This window comes from Electrona antarctica (assembly GCF_951216825.1).
Source record: "Electrona antarctica genome assembly, chromosome: 8".
Lineage (NCBI taxonomy): Eukaryota > Metazoa > Chordata > Actinopteri > Myctophiformes > Myctophidae > Electrona > Electrona antarctica.
This window is the reverse complement of record NC_136789.1, coordinates 18,293,410-18,319,144: the sequence shown is the minus strand read 5'-3', so window position 1 is coordinate 18,319,144 and position 25,735 is coordinate 18,293,410. Positions and strand designations below refer to the sequence as shown.

Genomic DNA, 25,735 nt, shown 5'->3' with positions numbered 1-25,735 from the left:
TCCCAGTTCTGCACTCGCAGCGTTAAATGAACACAGTGGACTGTACAGTGTATGAGTATGACACAACATAACATAACATACAATAATACCCAGATTCGATTTAAAAACATTTATTAAAATCTCAATTACAAACTCATGAAAATGTCTGCAGGGTGGGTGATACATTCCCAAAGACGTTTCAGATTGAACTTGACTCAAAACATGACTTTTCTTCCTCACAGGCACGAGTTCCAGAGAGAGACAAAAAGACTCTAAACAAAGTAATACATCATTTGTCTGGAATGGAATGCACTAAACTTGTGGCCATTTGCCACTAATGTTTTACAACAGCAAGTGCTAGGTCACCTATTAGAGGTCCTTCATATTAAGTATAGTGGGATGGGAGTGTCAAACGTGAAGAAAATGCATTGTAGCTGAATGAATTACTGTGCAAATATACTGTACTATATGGACTGAGGCACTAATCTGTAGCACACTGCTATAGAGAGAAGGGAGGAGGTGAAATTAACAGGACAAAATACAAATGCTACGTGAGCTTTGTGAGTGAAATGTATCTGAACATAGAGGCAAGTATATTGTTTGAGAATCCTCCATCCTGAGTTGTAGTCAAGGATTCCTATAGGATAACTATTGGCAAAAACTAAAAATAACTAGTAAAAATACATCCTTATGATCCTTAATTAAAAATGTGTTGTTTCCTAAAGAATGTTGTGTTGCAAAGTCACTACACAGCGATATGCAACAGTCAGAACTAGTCACAGCATTACTTGAATTATTTTTGTTACTTAAAAAAAGAAAAAGAAAATGTAGCCTATATGCCGTAAAATAGCAGCTCTGTTAATATTTAAAACATATTTAAAAAGCTCCTTTTAATAGAATCCAACCTGAGTTAACAGGCTATAGAGCACAACATAAAGTGCCATAGATATATTAAGGCATAACATTGGATAGAATTACACTCTAGCTACAGTGAGCCAGCAGCTGATCCTTCGGAAATTGTTTTTGACAAGCAGAATAATAACACATTATTGAAATTAGCTAGACTGTTCCCCAAATGTATAGTGTAGCACTGAAAGCATCCGTGTCATTTCAGATTTTGTGCGTCGGCTATACATAGCAGATCTCCTGATTAGGGTGCGGTCACACTTTGATTCTGCCCATGAGAGCGGACTCTGCCAATGCCTTTCAATGGGAACGGAGCGGTTTCTTGCCATTTGCAGATTTCCTCGAAACAGCTCTCCATTCCCACTCATGGGCAGAATTAAAGTTCGGTGTGACCGCACCCTTAGAAGGCATTTTTTAGAATGGGCCTCAGGTCTTAATGGGTTCATAATATTGACGTGTTGCGCTAAAAGGCACTTTGGCTAACAGCGTCTACCAGGTGCAATAGGATGCAGTTTATATTAACTTCATACAGAACCTTTCAGCCCAGGTTCATGCAGGTTCACCAGACGTCTGGAGGGTTGAGATAAGTGACACTCTTGTTGTTGTTGTGGGGAAGTACTGTCCTCACAGGAAATACTTCTGGAAAACACAAACAAATACATTTTTAAACAGGGACATGCACGTATACGCACACGCACGCACGCACGCACGCACGCAATCACAATAATTTCTCTCTCACCGTAGCACTGCTCTGGAGCCTAAAACAATCACAATGGGGTTCAGGTCTTCACATATTTGTTTCCAGGAAACACACCTGCAACCACTGATTTGGGCCAAACCAATTCCTTGTGGACAAGGACTGTCAAAGAGGGACACTGGACACTCAAACTCTATTATGACAGAATAGCAAATCATTTATGACTTTAAATTAAGTTTGCATCATGAATTTGTGTGCCGGTTTATTTGAACAGAGATATCACCCTATTATTTACTCTCTTTATCTTTAACTCTCTCAAGAGTTAAAGATCTATAAGGGTCCATGTGGTTACCAACTCTTCCATCATTTAGCTGGGGACCACCTGGAACCCCCTCAAGGTCCACTGGTGGTCCCCGAACCACTGGATTGAGAACCACTGACATAGGCGCGATTCATACGCCTATTTTAGAGCCGAATAAAAGTCGGTTCGGCTCTGTAGAGCCTACAAGGTGACGTCATTTGAGGTACCGTCCTAAAGTCGGCTCTTCGGTGCTACTGAAAATTTCTGACGAGCCGAAATCATTTTGGCACTACAGCGGTAAAATAGGAGTATGAATTGGCCCATACGCAGATACAACGTTCATTGTAATTTTGTGTGTTAAATTGCATGGAGCCTGATTAGCACGTACTGTGTCCAGGGCTCAAAAACCTGCTGAGGCCGTTTTACCTCACAAAATGGAGTATGCCTATTTATGCTAACAATGAAACGTTATTAACCCATTTAGACCTGAGGACGATTCTACAAATGTCTTCTAAATCATGACAGTTTTCTGAAAAACCTATGTTTCTATGTCAGTGGTTCTCAAACTATTTCATGTCAAGGACCCCCAGAATTATATGTAATTGGCCGCCGACCCCCATCTGAAAATAGGTTGTTCCAGGGACGCCCCCAGAAGCATGTGGCGCAAAGATTTGCGCCACATGTTCACGATTTCTTTGAAATAGCAGGACTACAAGCTCATAGCGCGGCACTCGGTGCCGCGCTATGAGCTTGTAGATCTGCTACTTTTTCAATAGCTAAATTATAACATAATGCTTAAAACACCAAAAGGGGTTCCCGTTCAAAGATTTCTGTGCATTTGAATTCTAAAAGCACAACAATATCCCCTTAACGTTAGGAGTAGTTAAGTATATTGTAAGAACAACACCATTTCCCATTTACAACAATCCTGATATGATATCCTATATTATTATAAGAAACAGCATAGGGTACCTGTAATATGGAAATATTGTTCAGGTTACTTATGTATACAGTAGATCTGCATACTGTTTTGGGTTTTTTACCATGTTCAGTTTGACTGCATCCTCAACCATAATTACAGTTACTGGAGTTATGAACTTCTAGAGATGATGATTACAACCAGCTATCACCTTGTTTTCTCAATGACTGATGACAGCTCAATAGTTCTCTGTTCTTTGATATTACTGACCCCTACTGTCACTCTGGTGCATGTGCACATGTACTATAATTGGGAAGTACATAATTATGGTTCTCAAACTTGCTCCAGGGTTTCCTCATTGTAAGTGTGCTTAATTTTGCTTAATTTGAAACCACTTTGTAACACTTCTGAACGGTGCTATATGAATTATGAATAACCAGTAAGACGCCTGGGGGCGAGAAGCGACCTCGCCCTAAAGGGCACTACGTCGTACTGCTGGAGCAGATCGGTGTGTGCACGCATCCGCCTGGGCGACGTCAGACTGCTGGGCGGGTGAGTGACGGGGAGAGAGTGATGTGTGACGTGTGATGTGTCGTGGAAAGTGGGTTAGGTGTCAAAAATGCAAGATAGTTACAGTGACTCAACACCTGATATCATCAATAAACACAGAAGGCCATACAATGTCACACATTAGATCTCCAACTCAGTATCTGACATATGGTGCAAGTTGGTGGTTAAAGGTCTAAAAGTCTAGTTATTGATTAACATGATGTAACCTCGATGAGACTGCTGCTGAGCCACATGTATTAACATGATGTAACCTCGATGAGACTGCTGCTGAGCCACATGTATTAACATGATGTAACCTCGATGAGACTGCTGCTGAGCCACATGTATTAACATGATGTAACCTCGATGAGACTGCTGCTGAGCCACATGTATTAACATGATGTAACCTCGATGAGACTGCTGCTGAGCCACATGTATTAACATGATGTAACCTCGATGAGACTGCTGCTGAGCCACATGTATTAACATGATGTAACCTCGATGAGACTGCTGCTGAGCCACATGTATTAACATGATGTAACCTCGATGAGACTGCTGCTGAGCCACATGTATTAACATGATGTAACCTCGATGAGACTGCTGCTGAGCCACATGTATTCAACTACACAGTATGACTGTGAAGGCCAGACACTCAAACAGCTTTTTCCCCACGGCTATCCGGCTCCTCAATGCTGCTGGTGTCCCCCCTTGACCCCCTTCTATCCTCCCTCCATCCCCACTCAGAGTGAGATGGACTTGACTTGTGCTCTGATCTGACTTGAACACTTGAACTCTCTGCACTTTATATTTATTCACTATTCATTGCACTGTGTTGTTTTTGCACTGTCTTGTCCTGTTTTGCACTTGTCCTAATGTTGTAACTGCACTCTGCTGTCCACCAAACCAAATTCCTAACATGTTTACATGTCATGGCAATAAAGGCTTCTGATTCTGACTGTATGTTACTTCCTTCACGGGTGTTACCAGTGATACTAATAACTAATCCGGGTTGTGTTCCATTCTGGGTGCTGAAATTGTGCATGTTGGTTGCATGCCAATATTGCTGCCATGTGTACAAGGAGGAATTATTCTATCGATGACGTTTGCGATTCATCGGGTAATTGAAAAAAATTTCAATGAATAGATTAACAACTTAAGTGTTATTTTTATACTTCATTGTACATTTGGTTCCATTTGTACACTCTCAGAGTTATGGGCCGCGGGGTCCTTGAAATGTTAATGTTTGAGAACCGCTGTACACTAAATGGAACAGAGTCTTAATTAGTAACATCGGTAACACCGGAAGTTGGAAGACTTATTTCCAAAATGGCCGTTAGTTGTATTAGCTCATTTAGCTGTTGTTGCAACCCTGGTCCGGACTTTCACGTACCTGCAGCACCACGGCCGCCACCACCACCAGGGCGGCGAGCAGCGCCATGCGTCCCATCCAGCCCAGGTCGGGGTTGCTCAGGAGGAAGAAGCGCGCCCAGCCCAGCTTCTTGGGTGTGTGCGGCGGGTAGCGCATGTCGTTGACCCCCTCCATATTCAGCTTCTTGATGAGGCAGGCCCGCAGGTGGCTGAGCTGGTCGAAGCTGTACTTGCCGTGGTAGCAGCCCATACCGCTGTTTCCTACAGAGAGAGGACCAGTGTTTAGCTCAGGGCTTCTCAAAGTAGGTGCTGTGGCACCCTAGGGTGCCTAGTCACAAGTCCAGGGGTGCCTCTGAATGCTTTGATAATATTTGGAATTCATCAATGCCACCACTCAGACCCTCTATACTTAGCAAAACAGACCTGAGTTAAACTGTACTTTAGGGTGCGTTCTCCCCCCCCCCCCCCCCCCCATAGCTGTCCGTTTTTACGACCTTTTGTAACATTTGACTGCATATACAAAGTTCTATGTAAACTACGAAATTAGGGCTTTCATTTGGTATATAGATCGTGCGTGTAGGCCGTCTCTACGGAACGGTATGAAGCGAAAAGGAAAGCTCGGTAAATCGGATTAAACACCATTTGCTGCGCTATGGGGTGATGAACTAAATGAGCAAATGGAATCGCGCACGCCGCACAATGCCTGGCACAAATAACTTCTTTGACTATACAATTATATAAACACAATGGACACAAGGAAGTGGCATGAATCACTTCTGCTGATTATAGGAAAATTACAAAGAGATGCAATATGAATAAGGAGAGATGAGGCAGCCTGACTAGTCTGTGCCTGGACATCTCCATTGAGGCGCGCGCTGTGCGCCGCTCTACCAAACTAAGCCCTATGGGACCTATTTTCAGTGCTAAACCCCTTATCCCTAAACTTCTTTGCCTTTTTTTTTTACTATTTTGAAAAACATATTAAAATTGTTCAACTAGCCGATCTACATCAACACGTTGTGAACTTATCGATCGGCTATTTGAACTATTCAAAAATCTTTTTCAAAATCCCCATCCAATACTCAGCCATCCCTTTTTGTTCAATAAAAACTGTTAAACCCTAAGCAGAAGGTGTGGTCTCTTACTAGTGAAAGGGACCTACAGTATATGTCAATAAAGGTGTTTCTGAACTGATACAGTATGGGAGAGAATAACAGAGAGAGATAATGGCTGGCTGGCTGGCTGGCTGACTGACTGACCACCTTTGCGTATTGGATTCAAATGTTCATATATTGCACTCAAAATCTAAAGAGTCTGCCATTCCCATGATAACACCTGCAAATCACACACTATTATTGCTAGCAGCTTGGGCTGTGGTTAGCTGCAGGTTATATAACCGATATATATATCTGGACTCTGGAGCATTCATCACCCTTGGTGTAACTGGAGATAAGCCAGTGAGTGTGAAGTGATGCTTAATGTACACTCTGTTACGTGATGGTGATGCATTCCAGGAATAGTAGATCTCCAAGTTCAAAATGTGTAGCCGGGGCTGTTTTTGCTGCACGATGCCAAGTGCAAATCACTCAGCCTCAAGTGTGTCAGCAGCACATTTAGTCCGTGTGCAAACTCACCTACTACTAAACTCACCTACTCTGCCGAAGGGTAAAGCGTTGACCGAGTAGGGAACCAAACTCACCTACTCCGCCGAAGGGTAAAGCGTTGACCGAGTAGTGAACCAAACTCACCTACTACGCCGAAGGGTAAAGCGTTGACCGAGTAGTGAACCAAACTCACCTACTCTGCCGAAGGGTAAAGCGTTGACCGAGTAGTGAACCAAACTCACCTACTCTGCCGAAGGGTAAAGCGTTGACCGAGTAGTGAACCAAACTCACCTACTCCGCCGAAGGGTAAAGCGTTGACCGAGTAGTGAACCAAACAGTCGTTGGCCAACACTCCTCCACTGGACGTCTCCTCTATCATTCGCTTTATGACCTTCAGGTAGAGGAGAAGAGAAGAGAGCTCTGTTAATTCAACACAATGTAAGCAAAGTCTAGTGACTGAGATATTCACCCAGCTCGACATCTAGTTTGAATATTTCTCATGGAGGGGCTGCGAATGTCTGCTTGTGAAAGCCTGGTGGTATTTACAGCATACAGTTTGGGAACCCCACATCGACATGTTTGGTCGTAGCGATTTCCATCGGGCCATGAGACTACAAACAGACCTGTAAGGCTTCTGACACGTCCAGTGGTTTCTGTTACAGCAGAACAGCACCGGAGATCACCCTGCGGCGTGAGTGAGTGATACGCTGATACCCCAACAAAACTGGAGCAGGAGAAAAGGCCTTTTGAAAACCGCGCTCCAGTCAAAATCCTCGCCAAGCAACGCGTTGTGAGCTTGTAGATCTGCTATTTTTGGTGAAGAGACATGGTGTACTGTAGGCTGAAAAAGATCGCACCAAGTACAGTTTAACTCGGGTCTTATCTGTTTGGTTTCTAAGTGGTTAAACTGATACATTCGAAATATTATCAAAGTATTCTGAGACTTGCGTCACAGGTCACCCACTTTGAGAAGCCCTGCTCTGGAGCACACACATACATGCTGTATTCTGTATCCCCATGTGTCATCTGTGTGTCATACCTTATCATCGGGCGTGAAAATATAGAGGGCGAGAGGTTTCTCTCCACGGTTGATGTACTTGATGGCGTCATCCAGTCCGTTGACTGGCAGGATGGGTAGCAGAGGTCCGAAAATCTCCTCCTGCATCACCTTGGCATCTGGCTTCACGTCCCGCAGAACCGTAGGAGCTGGGATACAAGTACACACATAATCAAATCAGACTATAAAGTTGTCTTTGTCCTCATCTGCATTAAACGCCGCTAACCCCTTTGTATGTACTTCATTATTAACACGATGGACCCCAAAACGCCTCTCAACCCGCCAGATGAAAGGTTAAGATTTAACCCCGGAGGTCGCCGAACCCGTCAGATGGCGGGTTGTAAGGTTTATATGAATACCAAGCAGCCGAAGCTCAACACTAACCTTCCGTGCTGCCCAGGCTGCTAGACAGCGCCTACGCTCTTCCCATCATGACGATCAATGTGCGCGCCTCCCATAAGGATCCACTCATTGTCGTTTCTTTGTTGCTTGTTTTCTCCGAAAAATACTCCAAAGTTGTTGTTTTAGTCCAAACCGCCCGTTCAGATGTAAATAGTGATTTCTGATCGCATCATGCCAGCCATGTTACCGCTTGTTGTGAAACCTAACACATGTCGGCTGCTGCTCGAAAAAGTTTTTGCCCCTCCTCTCGTTGTATTGGGCTGTGTGTCGGCGGATATAGCTGGCTGCCTGCGGTCATTTCAAATGAACAGCAGGGGCGCTGAAAGTGTTAACTAGGGTCCTCCAGGGCTCTATCATTGAAAATAGCTCATCTACAAGCGTTGTGAGATTGTAGATCTATTGTTTTCTGCTATGTATTAGTATGACCAGAATAGAGGGTTTCATGTGGCTAAGCAGTGCACAATGAATCACAAGTCTGAATATAGCCTAAGTGAGTTTCCACAAACAAAAACTAACCCCACTCTCTTCAAGAAGAGAGTGCAGAAACGGACAAATTTCCCCTGTGGACAATAAGGTTTACCTTGACCTTGTAAGTTGTACCTATGTAGCAGTCTGACTCGTCATGGTCTCCTCCTACAGCAATGGTGCTGTCTTCAGTCAGGGCCAGAACCCGCTTGAAGTGGCGCTGGTTGATGATGCGTCCATAATCAGAGCAGGTCTTAGGGTCGTCTGTGTAGAAGTTCTGGGAAGGGAGAGGGAGCGTTGTTAGGCCCACTTGTCTTTTTTTCACTTTTCTCTTCAATAAAATCACTCAGTGCAACGTTCATAGTATCGTATATCTCATATCACAGTAAAGTAGGTTCATAATCACAAAATAACCAGACTTCAGCATTCATTTTGGGAAGGTTATATACAGCAATAGGGACTATACATATAATTTATACCGTTTTCATATTTATACAGGTTTAAGAACCCGTGGTGAAAGTGGTTAAGGGTCCCAGTTTGGGTGTTTGAAAATATGGTCACCCTGAGGTTGAAGGAAGACGCAAAAACCGTGTCAGGATTGATCAAAGTAATATTGGCACATTTTGACCTGCTGGTGAACACACTGTAAAGTGTAAAGTATGCATGGTTCCTTTGCTCACAAAGTTCCTCCCGTGTTTCAACATGTTACCTGTTCAAGTGCTTGAGACCATTATAAGGATTTGCACCCACACACTTCCTTGGGTGTTGCTGCTGCTTCATAGACGTTTTAACCACTTAAACCCGTTGACCTGTTGACGGGGGTCTATTCCCCTACAAAGCCAAAGTGCTACACACTTAAGTAACTAGGTAACTACGCAAAGAATAAAACTTTTAGGCGAATAGGCGAATGTTCGCCTATTTTCACTGACTATTCACCTATTATGACATGACCAAAATACGGATGCTAGGAATCACATGGTTGAAGTATTTTGAGAATACTTTTTGAGTATTTGTTCGTGCAAATGAGCAATACCCCCAGAGTCTCCCGAGAGGAGGGGAGGAAGCGAGACTCGCTAGGACAGATTCAACGGCTACGACAGTGACACAGACTCAGAGAAGGCTTAAACAACCCACTTGACTCAAAAACACCAGAGTAAGGCCAAGTGTGGACAAGGACGGATCCATGCACACCGCACAGACTTATAGTCTGGTGGTGAGATGTAGGAGGACCCTAGGCAGGACGCAAACCACAGTCCTAGAGACCTCTAAGTGCCTGCAAATCCCCCAAGAACACACAATGCAGGTGGAGCCAGGACAATAGCTGGAAGCCTGGAGGAGAGGGGCAGTGATTTGGCCAATCACTGCTGACCCGCCAACTGGAGAGTGTTGTAGTTAAGGGTCGAAACACTCTAAGAAGGTTGGGGACCACCTGATGACCTCTCTTCCAGGCCAAGGCTTTATCCATTATAGATGGATTATAATCCAAACATTGGTTTATAACATTGTACAACTGAAAGAGACGTTGGAACTCTGGGATGAATTGAAACACAGAACACTGCACGGAGCTGAACCTGACATGTGTTGACTACGTTGCAGGAACCCTGGCTGAGTGCAGTTACCTTGATGGACTTCTTCACCTCCTCGATGACACGGTCCTGGATGCTGGCCTCACACAGGATGTAGTCCGGGGCGATGCATGTCTGACCACAGTTAGTGTACTTTCCCCAGGCCACTCGCCTGCAGCACAGCACAGGGAGGGAGGGAGGAGGCACAATGCAAGAGACATTAGATAATGACTGCTGCAGTCGCACAGAAAAGATGAGAGAGGGGTTAAGGAGGGAAGGAAGAAAGAAAGAAAGAAAGAAAGAAAGAAAGAAAGAAAGAAAGAAAGAAAGAAAGAAAGAAAGAAAGAAAGGAAGAAAGAAAGGCAGTACAGTTGAGATTTGGAACCGGTTTTATCACACTGTCAGTGGTTCTCAAACGTTTTAATTTCAAGGACCACGAGAGTGTATGGGTCCATTTGGTTCCATTTGGAGGACCGATTCCTGTACATTTTTGGCGGGCAGACATTAGAAGTCCATAGACTTGGCTGCCACATGACGTCATCTAAAGGGAACCGTTTAGGAATCGGACCGTTGAGAGGGAATCGTTAAGGAACCACGAATCGTTAAGGAACCATGAATCGTTAAGGAACCATGAATCGTTAAGGAACCATGAATCGTTAAAATCCTAATGGATCTCATTCTCAACCCTAGGCAGGCAGGCAGGCAGGCAGGCAGGCAGGCAGGCAGGCAGGCAGGCAGGCAGGCAGGCAGGCAGGCAGGCAGGCAGGCAGGCAGGCAGGCAGGCAGGCAGGCAGGCAGGCAGGCAGGCAGGCAGGCAGGCAGGCAGGCAGGCAGGCAGGCAGGCAGGCAGGCAGGCAGGCAGGCAGGCAGGCAGGCAGGCAGGCAGGCAGGCAGGCAGGCAGGCAGGCAGGCAGGCAGGCAGGCAGGCAGGCAGGCAGGCAGGCAGGCAGGCAGGCAGGCAGGCAGGCAGGCAGGCAGGCAGGCAGGCAGGCAGGCAGGCAGGCAGGCAGGCAGGCAGGCAGGCAGGCAGGCAGGCAGGCAGGCAGGCAGGCAGGCAGGCAGGCAGGCAGGCAGGCAGGCAGGCAGGCAGGCAGGCAGGCAGGCAGGCAGGCAGGCAGGCAGGCAGGCAGGCAGGCAGGCAGGCAGGCAGGCAGGCAGGCAGGCAGGCAGGCAGGCAGGCAGGCAGGCAGGCAGGCAGGCAGGCAGGCAGGCAGGCAGGCAGGCAGGCAGGCAGGCAGGCAGGCAGGCAGGCAGGCAGGCAGGCAGGCAGGCAGGCAGGCAGGCAGGCAGGCAGGCAGGCAGGCAGGCAGGCAGGCAGGCAGGCAGGCAGGCAGGCAGGCAGGCAGGCAGGCAGGCAGGCAGGCAGGCAGGCAGGCAGGCAGGCAGGCAGGCAGGCAGGCAGGCAGGCAGGCAGGCAGGCAGGCAGGCAGGCAGGCAGGCAGGCAGGCAGGCAGGCAGACAGACAGACAGACAGACAGACAGACAGACAGACAGACAGACAGACAGACAGACAGACAGACAGACAGACAGACAGACAGACAGACAGACCTGCAGGCTATGCTGAGATCACAGTTCTTGTCGATGTAACAGGGGCTCTTCCCGCCCAGCTCCAGGGTGACAGGGGTCAGGTGTTTGGCGGCAGCCTCCATGATCAGCTTGCCCACGGCGCAGTTCCCTGTGTAGAAGATGTGGTCGAAGCGCTGCCGCAGCAGCTCCTGGGTCTCTGGCACTCCTCCCGTTACGACCGGGTACAGCTCCTAGTGCACACATGAAGGAATAGCAGTGGAGGAAAGTAACTAATAACTAAGTAACTATAAGTACATTTACTCAAGTACTGTACTTTAACTCATTCAGGACGGGAACCCCTTTTGGTGTTTTTTAAGCATTATGTTATGCTTTGGCTGTTGAAAAATAGCAGATCTACAAGCTCATAGCTCATAAATGTTGTATGTTTTGATAAAAGCATTTCAACGTAAAGTCAGAGAACAGGTGGGGTCTTAGTTTGAAAATATTTCAAGTGTGTAAGAGTATGACACATTGCTTTATCAGCATTTGAACACTAGCTTTAGTTAGCCCTGAGGGCCATGACATTAGAATGAAGATTCCATGATAAGAGTTGTATACTATACAAGTCAGAGAGCAGGTGGGGTCTTAGTTTGAAAATATTTCAAGTGTGTAAGAGTATGACACATTGCTTTATCAGCATTTGAACACTAGCTTTAGTTAGCCCTGAGGGCCATGACATTAGAATGAAGATTCCATGATAAGAGTTGTATACTATACAATCCATCCTTACCTTGTCTATGTAGATGGGGAGCAGATCTGCCATGACCTTAGAAGTATGGACACACACCTCCGAGGGCTTCACCACAGCAGCATTTCCTAGTAGAGGAAAGGCACAAATTCAATAATGGCAACAGTTTTTTCCCCCCCACCGAGGGAATACATATATGCTAGGCCCTAAAGAGTATTGGCTCACAATATGTTCAAATGCTTCTGTCTAACAGTCAGTAGCCGCACTTCCATTGTGCATTTGCAGTCACGTAAATAAGTCAGACAGGACATCAATTTAGTCAAAGCCTATCTGTCTCACTGCTTAGCAGAAAACAACATATAAATAAATAAAAAATCACACCCGTGTGAATTGAGTGGTGTAGGGTCTTATATAGACTGATCAGCTGTGGTCTGACGTAATGTCTGACGTAATGAAATCACACCCGGGTGAACTGGGTGACCGTAGCAACCATGCTCATTTTTTGAGCACAGACAGACAGACAGACAGACAGACAGACAGACAGACAGACTAACAAAGCCAGTTGTAGGAGTGGTTTACACCACTCAAATATGTATTGGTTCTTGACCTGTGCTGTGCGGGGTGGGCTGCAGGGTTGCACTGGCGTCTCATGCCCCTTAAAGGGAACTTAGGTGCTGGACTAAAGAAACTTCCGTTTAGAAAAGGGTAGAGCCCTCACACCATTATAGGTACAAAATACCTAATAAACATGTTGCTATCTTGAATTTATTATCCCCCTATGTGTTATGTTTGTTGTCGTTGTTCTTTTGCGATTGGTGGTTGGTTCTATATATTGTGTACATGTAATGGGATGGGAGGGACATATATAGTATGCATATGATGTTCCTGATATGGTGTGTACTGGTGTTATAAAACTCCAAATACAAATATAGCTAACAATTTATTTTAAAGATATTTTAAAATATATGAACAGATGACATCTTCCAGGTACAGACTCTCGGTAGCATTCAAAGATTGTGGAAGAGTTTCCTGGCTTGGGAGACAAAATAAAACACAGACTTTTTATTTCACCCTTAATGGCGTCATCATCTGTGTACAAATATTTGACACTAACCTGACAGAGAGAGCATTCATTCAGATGTGCATTTCTCCATTTGCATAGTTTTTATTATATAAATAAAAAGCAAGTGATACGCTATGGAGGTCATAATAGGTCAATGTTTGCATTTTAAGTTTATATGCCGCCAGCAGAGGGCGCCATGGCTCTAACAATAACCATTAGGGGTTACAAAGGGTTGAGAGAAGCCACCTCCAACACATCATAGCACAGGAAGAGGAATGACCTTTCTAATCAGTGCAGACCAGGACAATAAGAGGAAGGGCTACATGAGAGTCTTTGGGATTCTTGGAACTTTTAAAGCTTAAAGTTTTAAAAACATAAAAGCTACACAGCCAGCCTGAGACAGACAGCAGAACAGAGTTATATCATTCTAGCTCATATTCTATCTCATAATGTATGTTTTCTTTTACTAGGTTGCCTGGCTGTGAAGTAAGATGACTTCTGCTCTACTGAGCCTGTATAACCCTCCAAGCCAGAACTGATAGCATTGCACCACAGTATGAAGTCAAGGCCACAGTAAACACACACACGCACACGCACACACACACACACACACACACACACACACACACACACACACACACACACAGTCACGCACGCACGCACGCAAGCACGCACGCACACACGCACGCACGCACGCACGCACGCACGCACGCACACACAACACAACACACCCCTCTACAGCATATTTGCTAGTGGCTTTACGTTGCCTTACCTAACCTCACACAAGCAATTATTATAATTTAATTACATTTTGTTTATTTACCTATTACGGTAAAAATATGCTGAGCTGCCAGGTATATAAATGAGGGCCTGATTGATAACCACTTAAGCCCTGTATATTCCGTTGCACTACAGTATGTATAGTGAAAATAGCCAATCTGCAAGCTCACAACACTGTGGCACTGTGACACGTTTCAAGCTTGTAGATCTGCTATTTTAGCTATGTTTTAAATGTTTTCCTATAATGACATGCCTGAAATAGGGCCCCCAGATTGAAAGACTAAGTGGTTTAAATGGAGGCTATAGATTTAACGAGGACATTCAAGGAAATGTAAACTTCAACAAAACAAACTGTTAACTGTTATGCTGGCCTACAGCATAATGCTAAACCGTTACAAGCAAACACACCAGGTTACGTTAAGGTGTGAGAGTCACTCAATGAAAGGACAGGTTTGGTTTACCTTGGCCTTTAGTGCAAAAGATCACTAATAGGAGCAATGAGTTCAGAGTTCAGACACGCGTACACTTGTGGACAGATCCAGAGCCATCTAATAGAAGAGTTGCGATATTGAGGGGGCAGAAAACAGCCCGGTCACGTGGTTCATGTACTCGCGCGAGCCCATATACACTCAATGCATTCCGTAAACTTCCGGTTGTCAAACCAATAGAAGTCTATGTAGAAGATATTGGGGCCATTGGACTGGCCGCATGAAGTGAACGGAGTTTGCGTAACTCTGTCTTACTCTATGACTCTGGACAGATCCAGGCTCACGCACACACACGTCTACATGCATTTAAATACCATGTCATAATTATAACACACATGCACACACACAAAACAAACACACACGCACCAACAGTTATTGTTATATCCTGCCATTAAGAGGAAATGACTGGCCAGTGAAATGTACTGTGGAGCAGACTTTATGGATTAGCCTTTGACCCAGTTATGGCTGTGAGGCTGATAGTTATGCAATACAATAGCTAGCATAAAAGGAACTGGTTGTCAATGCCGGTCAAAAGGCAAGATGAATGAAACTAGAAAATAATAGACACGTCACATGAGCTTATACAGTAGATCAGATATTTTGGGCGAACCGATTTGGTGCACATGTAACGCCCGGGATTCGAACTACACACAGACAGACAGGTTCCCTGGGGGAACCCGGTCAACCAAGTACACACACACACACACACACACACACACACACACATACACGCGCGCAAGCGCGCACACACACAGTACCAGCGGCGATGGCTCCAATGAGTGGCTGTATGGTGACGGCCCAGGGGTAGTTCCAGGCCCCGATGATCAGCACCACGCCCAGGGGCTCAGGCTGGATGTACACTGTGTCCGAGATGGTCAGCAGGTTCTTCTCCACCGGCCGCGGGGCGGCCCACTCCTTCACCTTCTTCACCGCCAGGTTGATCTCCGACTCCAGACCCAGGGTCTCGTACAGCTGGGTACCCACCTCGCTCTGCAAGAGACACACATGTTGAGGGCTAGGGATATAGTGGACTGACGCTGTCACAACTTTCCCCCCTGCAACATTTCTGACGTCTGACCCACCCTGGGCCGCAATCTAAAAGATCAACCTTCCATTATTGAATATTTTCATAAATTAATGCCCTAGCCTATTCATACTTGAAAATCTACAAGCGCACAGCATGTCAGCAGCGAGCTTGTAGATCGGTTATTTTCACCTATGATTGTAGGCCTTGATTGATTAAATGATTGATTGATTGATTGATTGATTGATTGATTGATTGATTGACAATGCTAAAAGGATTGAACCCAAGAAAGCACTATGGCTTGTTTCCATTGGGGACTCCTGTACAGTATAGTGTATGTCATCCCCATGTCTGTGGGTTTAATGAAGCTTGTGACTGAATAAGGTGCAAGGGAAATAGGCTACAAACATCTAAAATACAAAATAATCAGTTAAACAGGTCAAGTCACTCACAGGAAACTTTACAGAAAGGCATTTTAATCACATACTTTATTTAGGTCTTTTTTGACGGCATCTGCAATCTCTTTCTGCTTCTCCACAAATAGCCGCTGGAGGTTCTTCAGCTGGCGGATCCGGTACTCCAGAGGCTTGGACCTGCCGGTCAGGAAGGCTTTCCTCGCCCGCTCCACCGCCTGCTGCTCCTGCGACATTCTGGGGCTGCATGGGGGGGACCAAAGTATTGTTTATGGAAACTGGAGAGCGGATTATTCTATTCTCTAATAGACAATGTGAAAACTGACACCTCTTCATAGCCTATCGAGATGGCTCAGGATAGAACTTAGTCTTTTGGTGCTAGACGTAACCTTGGTGTATTAATTTAACTTTTCTAAGTGAGTCTGACTCTAGGCTACTGTCTAAAGTCTAGGTTGACAATGTGTAAGCAGTAGGCAGTGCCGCGTAGGCTTACTAGGCTAGCTATAAAAACTGCGTAACAACGCATGAAGATAAGCAGCAATGTTTGCAGGTCTTAAATAGCTCATTATATTAGCTTATGTAAACTAAATAGCTCATTATATTAGCTTATGTAAACTATTTCTTGTTACAAATATTTCCAGAAAATAACAATGTTGACAGCATACCGACCTTTCTTGGACCTAAAAGTTGCGCCCGAGCTGAGGGAATCAGCGAACACGGGCCAACGAGAGACTGTTTCAGTTTATAATTCCTTCTTACCTTAATGTTTTATTATTATGTATTTATGCCTTGCGATCTTCGAAAGTCAAATAGCAGCAGGTCGACCGTGCGGTGCTTCAGGCTAGCGAGTGATCCTCCTTCAGCACATAGACATTAGACAGAGGAGCGATGCAGGCCCGTTAGGTCACTCCCCCCGGATGGAGGTAGGGAGGGAGGGAAGGGCAGGGCGGTGCAACAAGATAAACTGATAAATATGAGAGTGACAGCAAACTAAATATTGAAGCATGCATAGTTCTTCCAGGTGTGACAATTGCACCATGCTTGGCTGAAATGCACTTGAATTTAAACTTGAAAACACATTTGTAAAAATAAAAAAGGGGAAAAAAGGACTCTGTGATTGCATCTCTTCCTTATTGGGAATTATGTGCCACATTTGGTTGACATTTCCCTAGTCTTTAGCCCCTAAAGGACTGGTTTATATAGGCAACTTCTTTTTTTCTTTTTTTTTTTACAAAATATAAACGTAGGCTAATCAACAAACTATAGGCCTACAATATAAAGGTCAAACATTGTCCAAATTGTCAAATATTAACCTACCTAAGAAAGAGGCAAACATTGTGAAAATAGCAGATCAGCTATTTATCTATGAAACCGAGACAACAAAAAGTAAATCCCTCAACTCCTAAAATTCCAAAGTGCAAATATGATTATCTTGGGGGGTCAGTGTCACGGCTTGAAAAAGTTGAGAACCCCGTCTGATCTCAGCAATACAAATGCACAAATCTGCAATCTGCTAAGAGACAACACTGCATGTTTTTGTTATTATCATGAATTATAGTCAGTAGGCTAGCCTATATAAAGTATGAAAAGATATATAGTTTGACAGCCTGCATGATTGCATCTGACAAAGCTTTCAGTCAAGTCATTCTCCATTATTCCATACCTTTATATTGATGGTTAATCTATCTTGCATGAATGTGTCTCTCTTTAATGTTATGCCGGGGGTTACACTTATTATTTGCCAAATCTCAGGACTATACGTAATACCCTCTGGCATTATGTTTTTTGCCATGCATTCCTGGGTAGCCTAAATATACTCCTATCTATCCTGACCTGAACGGTAACAGGATAGGTGGAGTATAGGGACATCTGGGCATGGCAATGTAAAATTGGCTATTTTGTCCAAAATGTTGAAAAATAAAATATTTGGAAATTGTTTTAAGTAAAGTATGCTCAAACATGCTCAGACATTTGACAATTAAGGTCTAGTATTTATACAAAACCTGATTTCCATTCATTTTGGGGCATAAAGAAGAAGTTGAGGGAGAAAATTAAGTTTGATAATGCTGCATCGTGCATGTTCACATCATGTATACTTTACATTACTTACAACCATTTTTCAAATATATTTTTTTTTTAACATTTTGGACAAAATAGACAATTTTACATCAAGGTGCCCAGATGTCACTAGTGTCCACCTATCCTGTATCCATCTGAACACATAATCAAACCACTCTGCTGTGACTCTGTTACGGTTATTTTTTCATGTAAGTATCCTTTTCCTGGTTAGTACAGTGCAGACATAAACAGGAAAGAGAGGGTAACACAGGAACATTCTCAGTGTAGTTTATTCACAATAAGAGTGCACAATTATAACCATAACATTTGTATTTATGTCCATCCAACATCCATCCATCCATCTTCAACTGCTTATCCGTAGTCGGGTCGCGGGGGCAACAGGTCCACCAGGTCCACCAGAGAGCTCCAGACTTCCCTCTCCACTGTCTCCATAGCAACATTAGTAACTTCCTCCTGGGGGATCCCGAGGCATTCCAAGGCCAGTGAGTCGATGTGATCCCTCCATCTGCGCCTTGGTCTGCCCCAGGGTCTCCTCCCAGTGGGACGTGCCTCGAGGACCTCCCTAGGGAGACGCTCGAGAGGCATCCTAACCGGATGCCCGAACCACCTAAGCTGGGCTGGCTCCTTTCCAGGCGAAGAAGCTGCACTCTACTCCGAGTCTCTCTCGCGTGACTGAACTTCTTACCCCGGCCGCTTGTATTCGCAAACCTTATTCTTTCAGTCATGACCCACACATCATGACCATAGGTGAGAGTAGGAACGAAGATCGGTAGACAGAGAGCTTTGCCTTCTGGCTCAGCTCTCTTTTCATCACAACAGTGTGGTACAGCGACTGCAATACCGCCCCTGCTGCTCCGATTCTACGGCTGATCTCCTTCTCTGTCCTCCCCTCACTCGTGAACAAGACCCCGAGATACTTAATCTCCTTCACCTGGGGTAATGTCTCATTCCCTACTTGGACTGCACAATCCATAGTTTAATTGGTGCAGGTTTTAAGGATGTTTAACAAATTCAGGCAAAGGTACAAAGGGAAAAGACAAAACTCATAGTCAAAAGCAAAGTTAGATTCAGCAACAAACACAGACAAAAGCTATAAACGCACAGGATCGTGAGTGTCTAGTGCAGGCAAACAATACTTACTCAAGTAGAGTGGCAGAGCAGAGGGGGTTGACTATATTGACTAATATTGGAGTGGACTAATGAGGAGCAGGTGTGTAGAGAGTTAATAGGTTGGAGATGATGATCTCTGGAATGAGGGCATGGTCATGACACTTTTACTCAAGTATATTTTGAATTCCGGATTTTTAGGCTATTTCTATGTATATTGCAGTATTGATACTTTTACTTAAGTAAAAATTGTGAGTAGTTTTTACACCACTGGAAATTTTATTGTGCTAGAACAATTATATCAGAATCAAGACACGTACGAGCCAAGTGTATTCTGATTGTGAAGTTTCAACCAATTTCAAAGTAATTTTCCTCACTCCCAGCCCCCAGGTCTCACATTATCACATTTTTTAATTTGAGGCCAAGCCTTGGAATGCAAAGACACACACTAATTAAACTTTTGGCCAACGTTCATACAGAGAAAAGTGCCCAGATCTTGTCTGTACCTGGGAGTTGAAATATTATTGTCTGTGGCATCTCATTCTCCACTCCACCAGTTTGAGTCCGTCCGTCCCCCCCCCCCCGCCTCCTATTCATTGATAACTGTCTAAAATTCCCCACGGTTTTTTCCTCTTCCCTCTCTCTGTCTTCTTTCATCCGAACCTGAGCTAAAGTCACGCAGAGTTGCTAGCGGCGGTAGAATGTGCTGATATAATATTTCATTTCCTTGCCCCTGAGCCTTCCTTCTTCTGAGCCAGAATCTGTATTCATTGGCAGCTTATGCAGGCACTAAATCATGTCTTGTGGGTTCTTTACAATGTTGGACACCGGTGGTCTTTCATGCAAGGCCAAGCTGAGAGAGTCACACTTGACCTCTACTTCTCAAAGTACTTAGTACTCAAGTACTGTAGTTTATAAGTATAATTTTGCTTTTCTGGAGTATTTTCACATTTAAAATGTCTATACTTTCTATACTTGTACTACTGCACTATCTCAGAGGCAAATATGAATGTACTTTTTACTCCACTACAATTATTTGAAAACTTTAGTTACTAGTTTTTGTTGATTTTCATTATTACAAAAGGCTACATTAACCACTTCAGCCCTAATATACAGGGTATACCTTAGTCTATTTAAAAATAGCCGATCTACATCTGCTATTCAAAAGATTTGTATGCATGCTAGGTATTTTAAAAGGCTACTTCTGAAATGGGACATTCTACATATTAAGTAGGCCTACTTTTTTTTTGGTCCTTTAAATATATTTTGATGACATTCATTTTGTACATTTACATTTTTGAATACTGGAATTTCACTTAGTATTGAATAGTATTGTAATCAGTATTGATACCCTTACGAGTATACTTTCTCCACCACTGCTACTTCTCAGGCCCAGCGAGCCCCCCCCCCCCCCCCCCCACGCACACATGCACGCACGCACACACGCACGCACACACGCACGCACGCACGCACACACGCACGCACGCACGCACGCACGCACGCACGTACACACTTTGCCCTGCCACCACCTGGATTAGGCCTAGATATCTCTCGGGATGGCAGGAAATGTGGACAGAGTTTCCACATCAAACGGTTGAGCCTTGGAGGTGTGTTTGTGTATTGTGAGGGAAGAGGCAGGGCAGTGGGTGTGAGAGAGGAGGGCAACGCGTCATTCACACCTGACTGTCAAGCCTGACCTGCAGGAGAGGAGTGTGTGGCTATGCAGTGGTGGAACCACCACACACACACACACACACACACACACACACACACACACACACACACACACACACACACACACACACACACACACACACACACACACACACACACACACGCACACACACACACACACACACACACACACACATACAGATGAATAAAATGTGAGTGTTTTGTAGTCTATTCATCTGGTATCCGGAGAACTCGCCAGTTTACCAACTCGCCAGTTTACCAACTCGCCGCAGCGAAAATTATAGTTTATAGTTAATTTCCAAAGTGATCATCCATCCAATTATTTTGTGCAATTAAATGGTCAGCTATTCAATGATAAAAGGTTGAGTATGTGAATACCAATGATAGTAGGCCTACCAATTCAGGATATTGTTTACTAATGAATTACATTGTTTCGGTACTTTGGCGTTTAAACTTTATAGCATTCCCACTTCATCTAGTGTGAACTCTAAACAACTATCCTCTCTCTCTCAATTCAATGCAGTTTAAATGAAGTAAAACAAAAAATTACTAAACTGAGGCGAGTCGGTAAACTGGCGAGTTCATCCATTCATCTTGCATCACGTGTACAGTTTTCTTCCTGGAAATAAAAATGACAACACACACACACACACACACACACACACACACACACACACACACACACACACACACACACACACACACACACACACACACACACACACACACACACACACACACAAACACACACACACAGTCTGGAGAACGGAAAGGGACAAATAACAGAAAGTGGCAATCAAAATACACACAAACACAACAAAAGAGTTACAACAATATCAGTAGAACACAATAGACAATTCTTTATCTCATGTCTGCTCTAGTCAAAGAAATGGATTCATATAAGAATTTCATCATCTGAAAGGATACTATTGGCAATGGACATCACCAGTAGACATGCACATTGCACACCCTTGTTTGTTTATTTCATCCCAACACAAGTCCACAAAAGCAAACCCTGGTGGCAAGAATGTATTCCTCACTGCAAGTTTGCAGGCTGAATATGGCCTTGAATAACAATTAATAATTCATATAGAAAGAGTGCAAGCACAACTCAGTCACATGTAATAATCAATGTAATGGGTGCACGGCTCAGATGAGTTCAATAAAAGCATTAAGTGTCCTCTGGTTACTCTTTATTCAGGTAAAGCTCTTTATTGAGCGTGTCATTCTTCTGTATTTATTGAACTTCTTTATAGTGTTGCACCTGGTATATGATTATTATTTGAATTATTTGTGATGAGATGTGATCGCATTTTTTTCTCTATAGTTTGTCTGCTGAGCAATGCAGCTCCACACGCATGGCACCATGATGTCATATATCCCAGATGCATCTGAGAAGATTTTATTTCCTGCTTTCTCATTTATTATATAGGAGAGAGTTGATATAGTAGTCACATGTGACTCATGTGATGCATCTACATTGAGGAGGAAAAGTGGAAAAGAAAGTACCTGGTGGTATACTAAAATACAGGGACGTGCACACATACACATCAAAGGGGGCTTCAGCCCCTGCCCTTTTACCCGTCTGTAAAACAACTGCCCTCTCCAGACCACGAATGCAGCATTTACTATGGTGAAAGAAATGCAAATGCCACTCCTCTCCTTTCCATGCCATACCGGAAGGCAGCATTCAGGAGAATTGCTTTTTTTTCTCCGAAGTCTCCTGAACTTGAACACAGAATTTTGCGTTGAACAAATTTGTTTAGAAATCCATGTCGTACACACCGCATCTCCACTAGCTAAAGAGTGCTGGGTTGCGCCCCAAAAATAGCTGATCTACAAGCTCTCAACGCGTCACAGCGTGACGCGTTGTGAGCTTGTAGATCTGCAATTTTCGCTATTTTTGGTCCGAAAGTGCCATCTTACGGGATTTCAGCCCCTGCCTCTCTAGACTGCACGTCCCTGCTAAAAGAGTTCAGCCACTACCATGCAGTGAAAATGTGCCATAAACTGCTTGAAAGAGTTCCCTCCTGTCATTACTGTCTGTCTTGTTAATGTGTCTGTCTGTCTTCCCCTCGTTCTCAAACACCCTAACACTATTTATACTCAATTCATTGTACAAATGTCATGCGGCCAAAATAACCAATTGATAGATCTGCTATTTTAGATTTTTTTTTAATGCTGAAAATACTTGCCTATAATGACATGCCCAAAATAGCTGTTCATTTTTGCTTAAAGGACCACTACACGACTTTTCAATTTATCTTCAAATAATTGGTCCACTCCTCACTAATGTTCATGATAAAATAGCACATTTGTTTTCTACTCAGTCTGTGTCTCATAGGAGAGCTGTTGGCAGTTCAGAAACCCCTCCACCAGTGACAACATCGTGGTAAGTAGTTAGTTGGAGGCTTGCCACTCTTCTGTGGAATCTCTTCTGTGTGGCCTCCTTGGCAAGATAGTACCACAGACGAATAACAGTCTAAGTCCACACTATTGATCCATAATATATAAATGATAGATAAGGGTTCAGGACACCGAGGCCTTTTCGTGGAGGGGTCAGTCTGAAATTTGGACTTAGACTGTTTTTCGTCTGTGGTACTCAATATTATAGGCAGCTTACGTAAGCACATTCATTTTATCCTGTTTGACAGGAACTGTATGGCTGAAATTTTCCCCAATGGTGTACTGTGTGTTATCTTACATGGTAAGTATTGGAGGCTTGGCATGATTGGCATCTCTTCCGTGTGGCCTCCTGGCGTGAAAGAAGAAGATCTGACGAACCGTAATAACGAGCCCATTCAATAGAAGAATGAGAACGTGGGTATCGGGTGAACCGATCTTTGATCCTGAATGACAGGTACTGTTTTGCTCAATCTCTTCACAATTAGTGTCGTCTTCCACATGGCAAGTAGTTGAATCTCTTCCGTGTGGCCATCTTCAGTAAAGATGTGAGATAGTGGTCATACACTACAGTATATTATCTCTCGTTTAAGGCTTGATAAGGGTCTTGCTCCTCATTACATCTCTATGAACCTCCATGTGGCCTGAGGTCCTCAGGCAAGCTAGCCTCTGACTAAAAGTCCTTAATTCACACATTGTAACTAAGGGGCCTTCGCCGTCCGAGCTTCTCTGGGATGCTCTACCTGAGACAATTTCCCTCACTGATCGTTTAAATCACTATTAAAAACGTACATGTTCTAAAGCATTACTGTAACTTCTTTGTTTCATCACATTTTGCATGGTAATGTCTTGTTTCATTTGTATTATAATTTTATTTAAACTTGTTTATTACCTTTGTGAAATTCTTATTTGTTGTGTATTCTGTCCAAGATTCACCCACACGTTCATACACTGATGACGGAAGAAACCATGCAAGGCACCAACCAGCACATCAGGAGCAATTAGGGGTTCAGTGTCTTGCTCAAGGACACTTCAACACTAACTCTGGGGAGCACAGGTTCGAACTGGCAACCTTGTGGTTACCATCCAGCCACTCTACCCCTGAGCCACCGCCACCCCTATATAAAATCTTTTATCTTGGCATTCGGCTCTCCTACATTTCTCTGCTTGGCACAATTAAACACCATCATTAAACATTAAGAGCAGGGAGATAGATACAACTAGAAAATGTGCAACATGAGCAGAGAAGAAGAGCTCTTGTTGTCATGTCTGAAACCGAAAGTACTCATACCCCGTGGTCTACTGAGGGGCACAGACCCTGTGGTCTACTGAGGGGCACAGACAGGGCTACTAGTGATCCCATCACCGTTTGGTTTAGGGGCGCCCGCTGGCCTAGCGGTCAGATCAGATTCTACAAATGTCTTCTAAATCCTGACAGTTTTCTGAAAAAGCTATGTTTCTGTCAGTCGTTCTTCGATTTTTCAAAAATAGCAGATCTACAAGCTCATAGCGCGCCACTCGGTGGCGCGCTATGAGCTTGTAGATCTGCTATTTTTAAATAGCTAAAGCATAACATAATGCTAACACCAAAAGTGGTTCCCGCCCAAAAAGGGTTTAACCCGGTCGATGCCAAACTTTGCACACACACTCCTTGGATGCCAACGATGAACCTCTGCCCCGCATTTTCCAGAACGGCCTGTTATAGCGCCACCATGAGGCAGCTTTTCACATTGTTTACCTAAAACTGCACCGATCTGCGTGAAACGTTGCATGCACACTCCCTAGAGGCCAAGGACAAACCTTTGACCTGCATTTTCCACATCTGCCTTTTATAGCGCCACCAGGAGGCCGAAAATCGTTACACAGTATCTCTATGGTCATGTGCTCAAGTCGGATCTGTCCGATATTTCATATTCCATCCTAATTGGCTATAATTGGCTTTCACAGTTTGCAAGATTGCCCCGTTTTGAACAAAAGCCTCAAATCATGAACGCAGCATGCAATTTACGTCAAATCTTTCACACATTTTCTTACTAGGCTGAGGAATATATCCCACCCTTTTCACATTGGCCTGTTATAGCGCCACCAACAGGTTGATTTTTGCAAAACACATTTGTGGAACAAAATGCCTCAAATCATCCAATTGCCATCAAAGGCAAACATATTACTTATTTATATTACTCCTAAACATTTTGCCAAACATCTCACACAGTCCTATCCTCCTGGTGGAGACCTGTGCCCAGAAGGGCACTTTTTCTAGTTAAGGTTATTTTTGCAGTCAGTTTGTATTGGTGGTGGGGAGGGGGGGCGGGACGGGGGTTGCGAGACATTAATCACATACATACGCGTCACATTTAAATGATTCTATTTAACTATCAACATCAATATTTAATATCAATGGTCTTGTCAGGTGTGTCCTGTGAACAACACACGTGTAAAGGTCCCTCTGCCTGCACACTGCTGCGTTTTTCAGATTTGTAGCAGCGTTTTTCCGAAGAAAACACGTCCAATCTGCAAGGACCTTAATTTCATTCTCAGCCTTTTTTCACGTTACCAAATGTAACCAGACGGGCAAGGTAAAAAAAAGGTAAAAAGAATCACACCTGTGTGAATTGAG

At 44.1% G+C, this 25,735-nt stretch overlaps 1 protein-coding gene across 2 annotated transcripts; it reads right to left on the bottom strand.

The window, feature by feature from the left end:
* Window positions 1–94: 94 nt before the first annotated feature.
* On the bottom strand, window positions 95–16,699 carry LOC306927750 (aldehyde dehydrogenase family 3 member A2-like). Of its 2 annotated transcripts, none has more exons than XM_079507591.1 (11): window positions 16,594–16,699; window positions 15,909–16,077; window positions 15,156–15,387; window positions 12,109–12,194; window positions 11,361–11,569; window positions 9,867–9,984; window positions 8,383–8,524; window positions 7,363–7,529; window positions 6,615–6,714; window positions 4,742–4,980; window positions 95–1,524 (listed from the first exon to the last, which is right to left on the bottom strand). In XM_079507591.1, exons 2-11 carry the CDS (start codon window positions 16,068–16,070, stop codon window positions 1,510–1,512), a joined length of 1,470 nt encoding a protein of 489 aa, XP_079363717.1. In that variant the 5' UTR covers window positions 16,071–16,077; window positions 16,594–16,699; the 3' UTR covers window positions 95–1,509. The 2 variants fall into 2 exon arrangements, with proteins under 2 accessions (XP_079363717.1, XP_079363718.1); XM_079507592.1 differs by having other exon boundaries at window positions 16,504–16,596.
* Window positions 16,700–25,735: the final 9,036 nt, after the last annotated feature.

What these genes read in the sequence shown, in the direction of transcription:
- LOC306927750 (XM_079507591.1), bottom strand. Translation starts at nt 16,070, where the DNA reads ATGTCGCAGGAGCAGCAGGCGGTGGAGCGGGCGAGGAAAGCCTTCCTG. An exon ending in CATTGGAGCCATCGCCGCTG is followed by an intron (nt 12,195 to 15,155) that starts GTACTGTGTGTG and finishes TTCCTCTACTAG; the next exon opens with GAAATGCTGCTGTGGTGAAG. An exon ending in CGAGTCAGACTGCTACATAG is followed by an intron (nt 7,530 to 8,382) that starts GTACAACTTACA and finishes CTTGTATCCCAG; the next exon opens with CTCCTACGGTTCTGCGGGAC.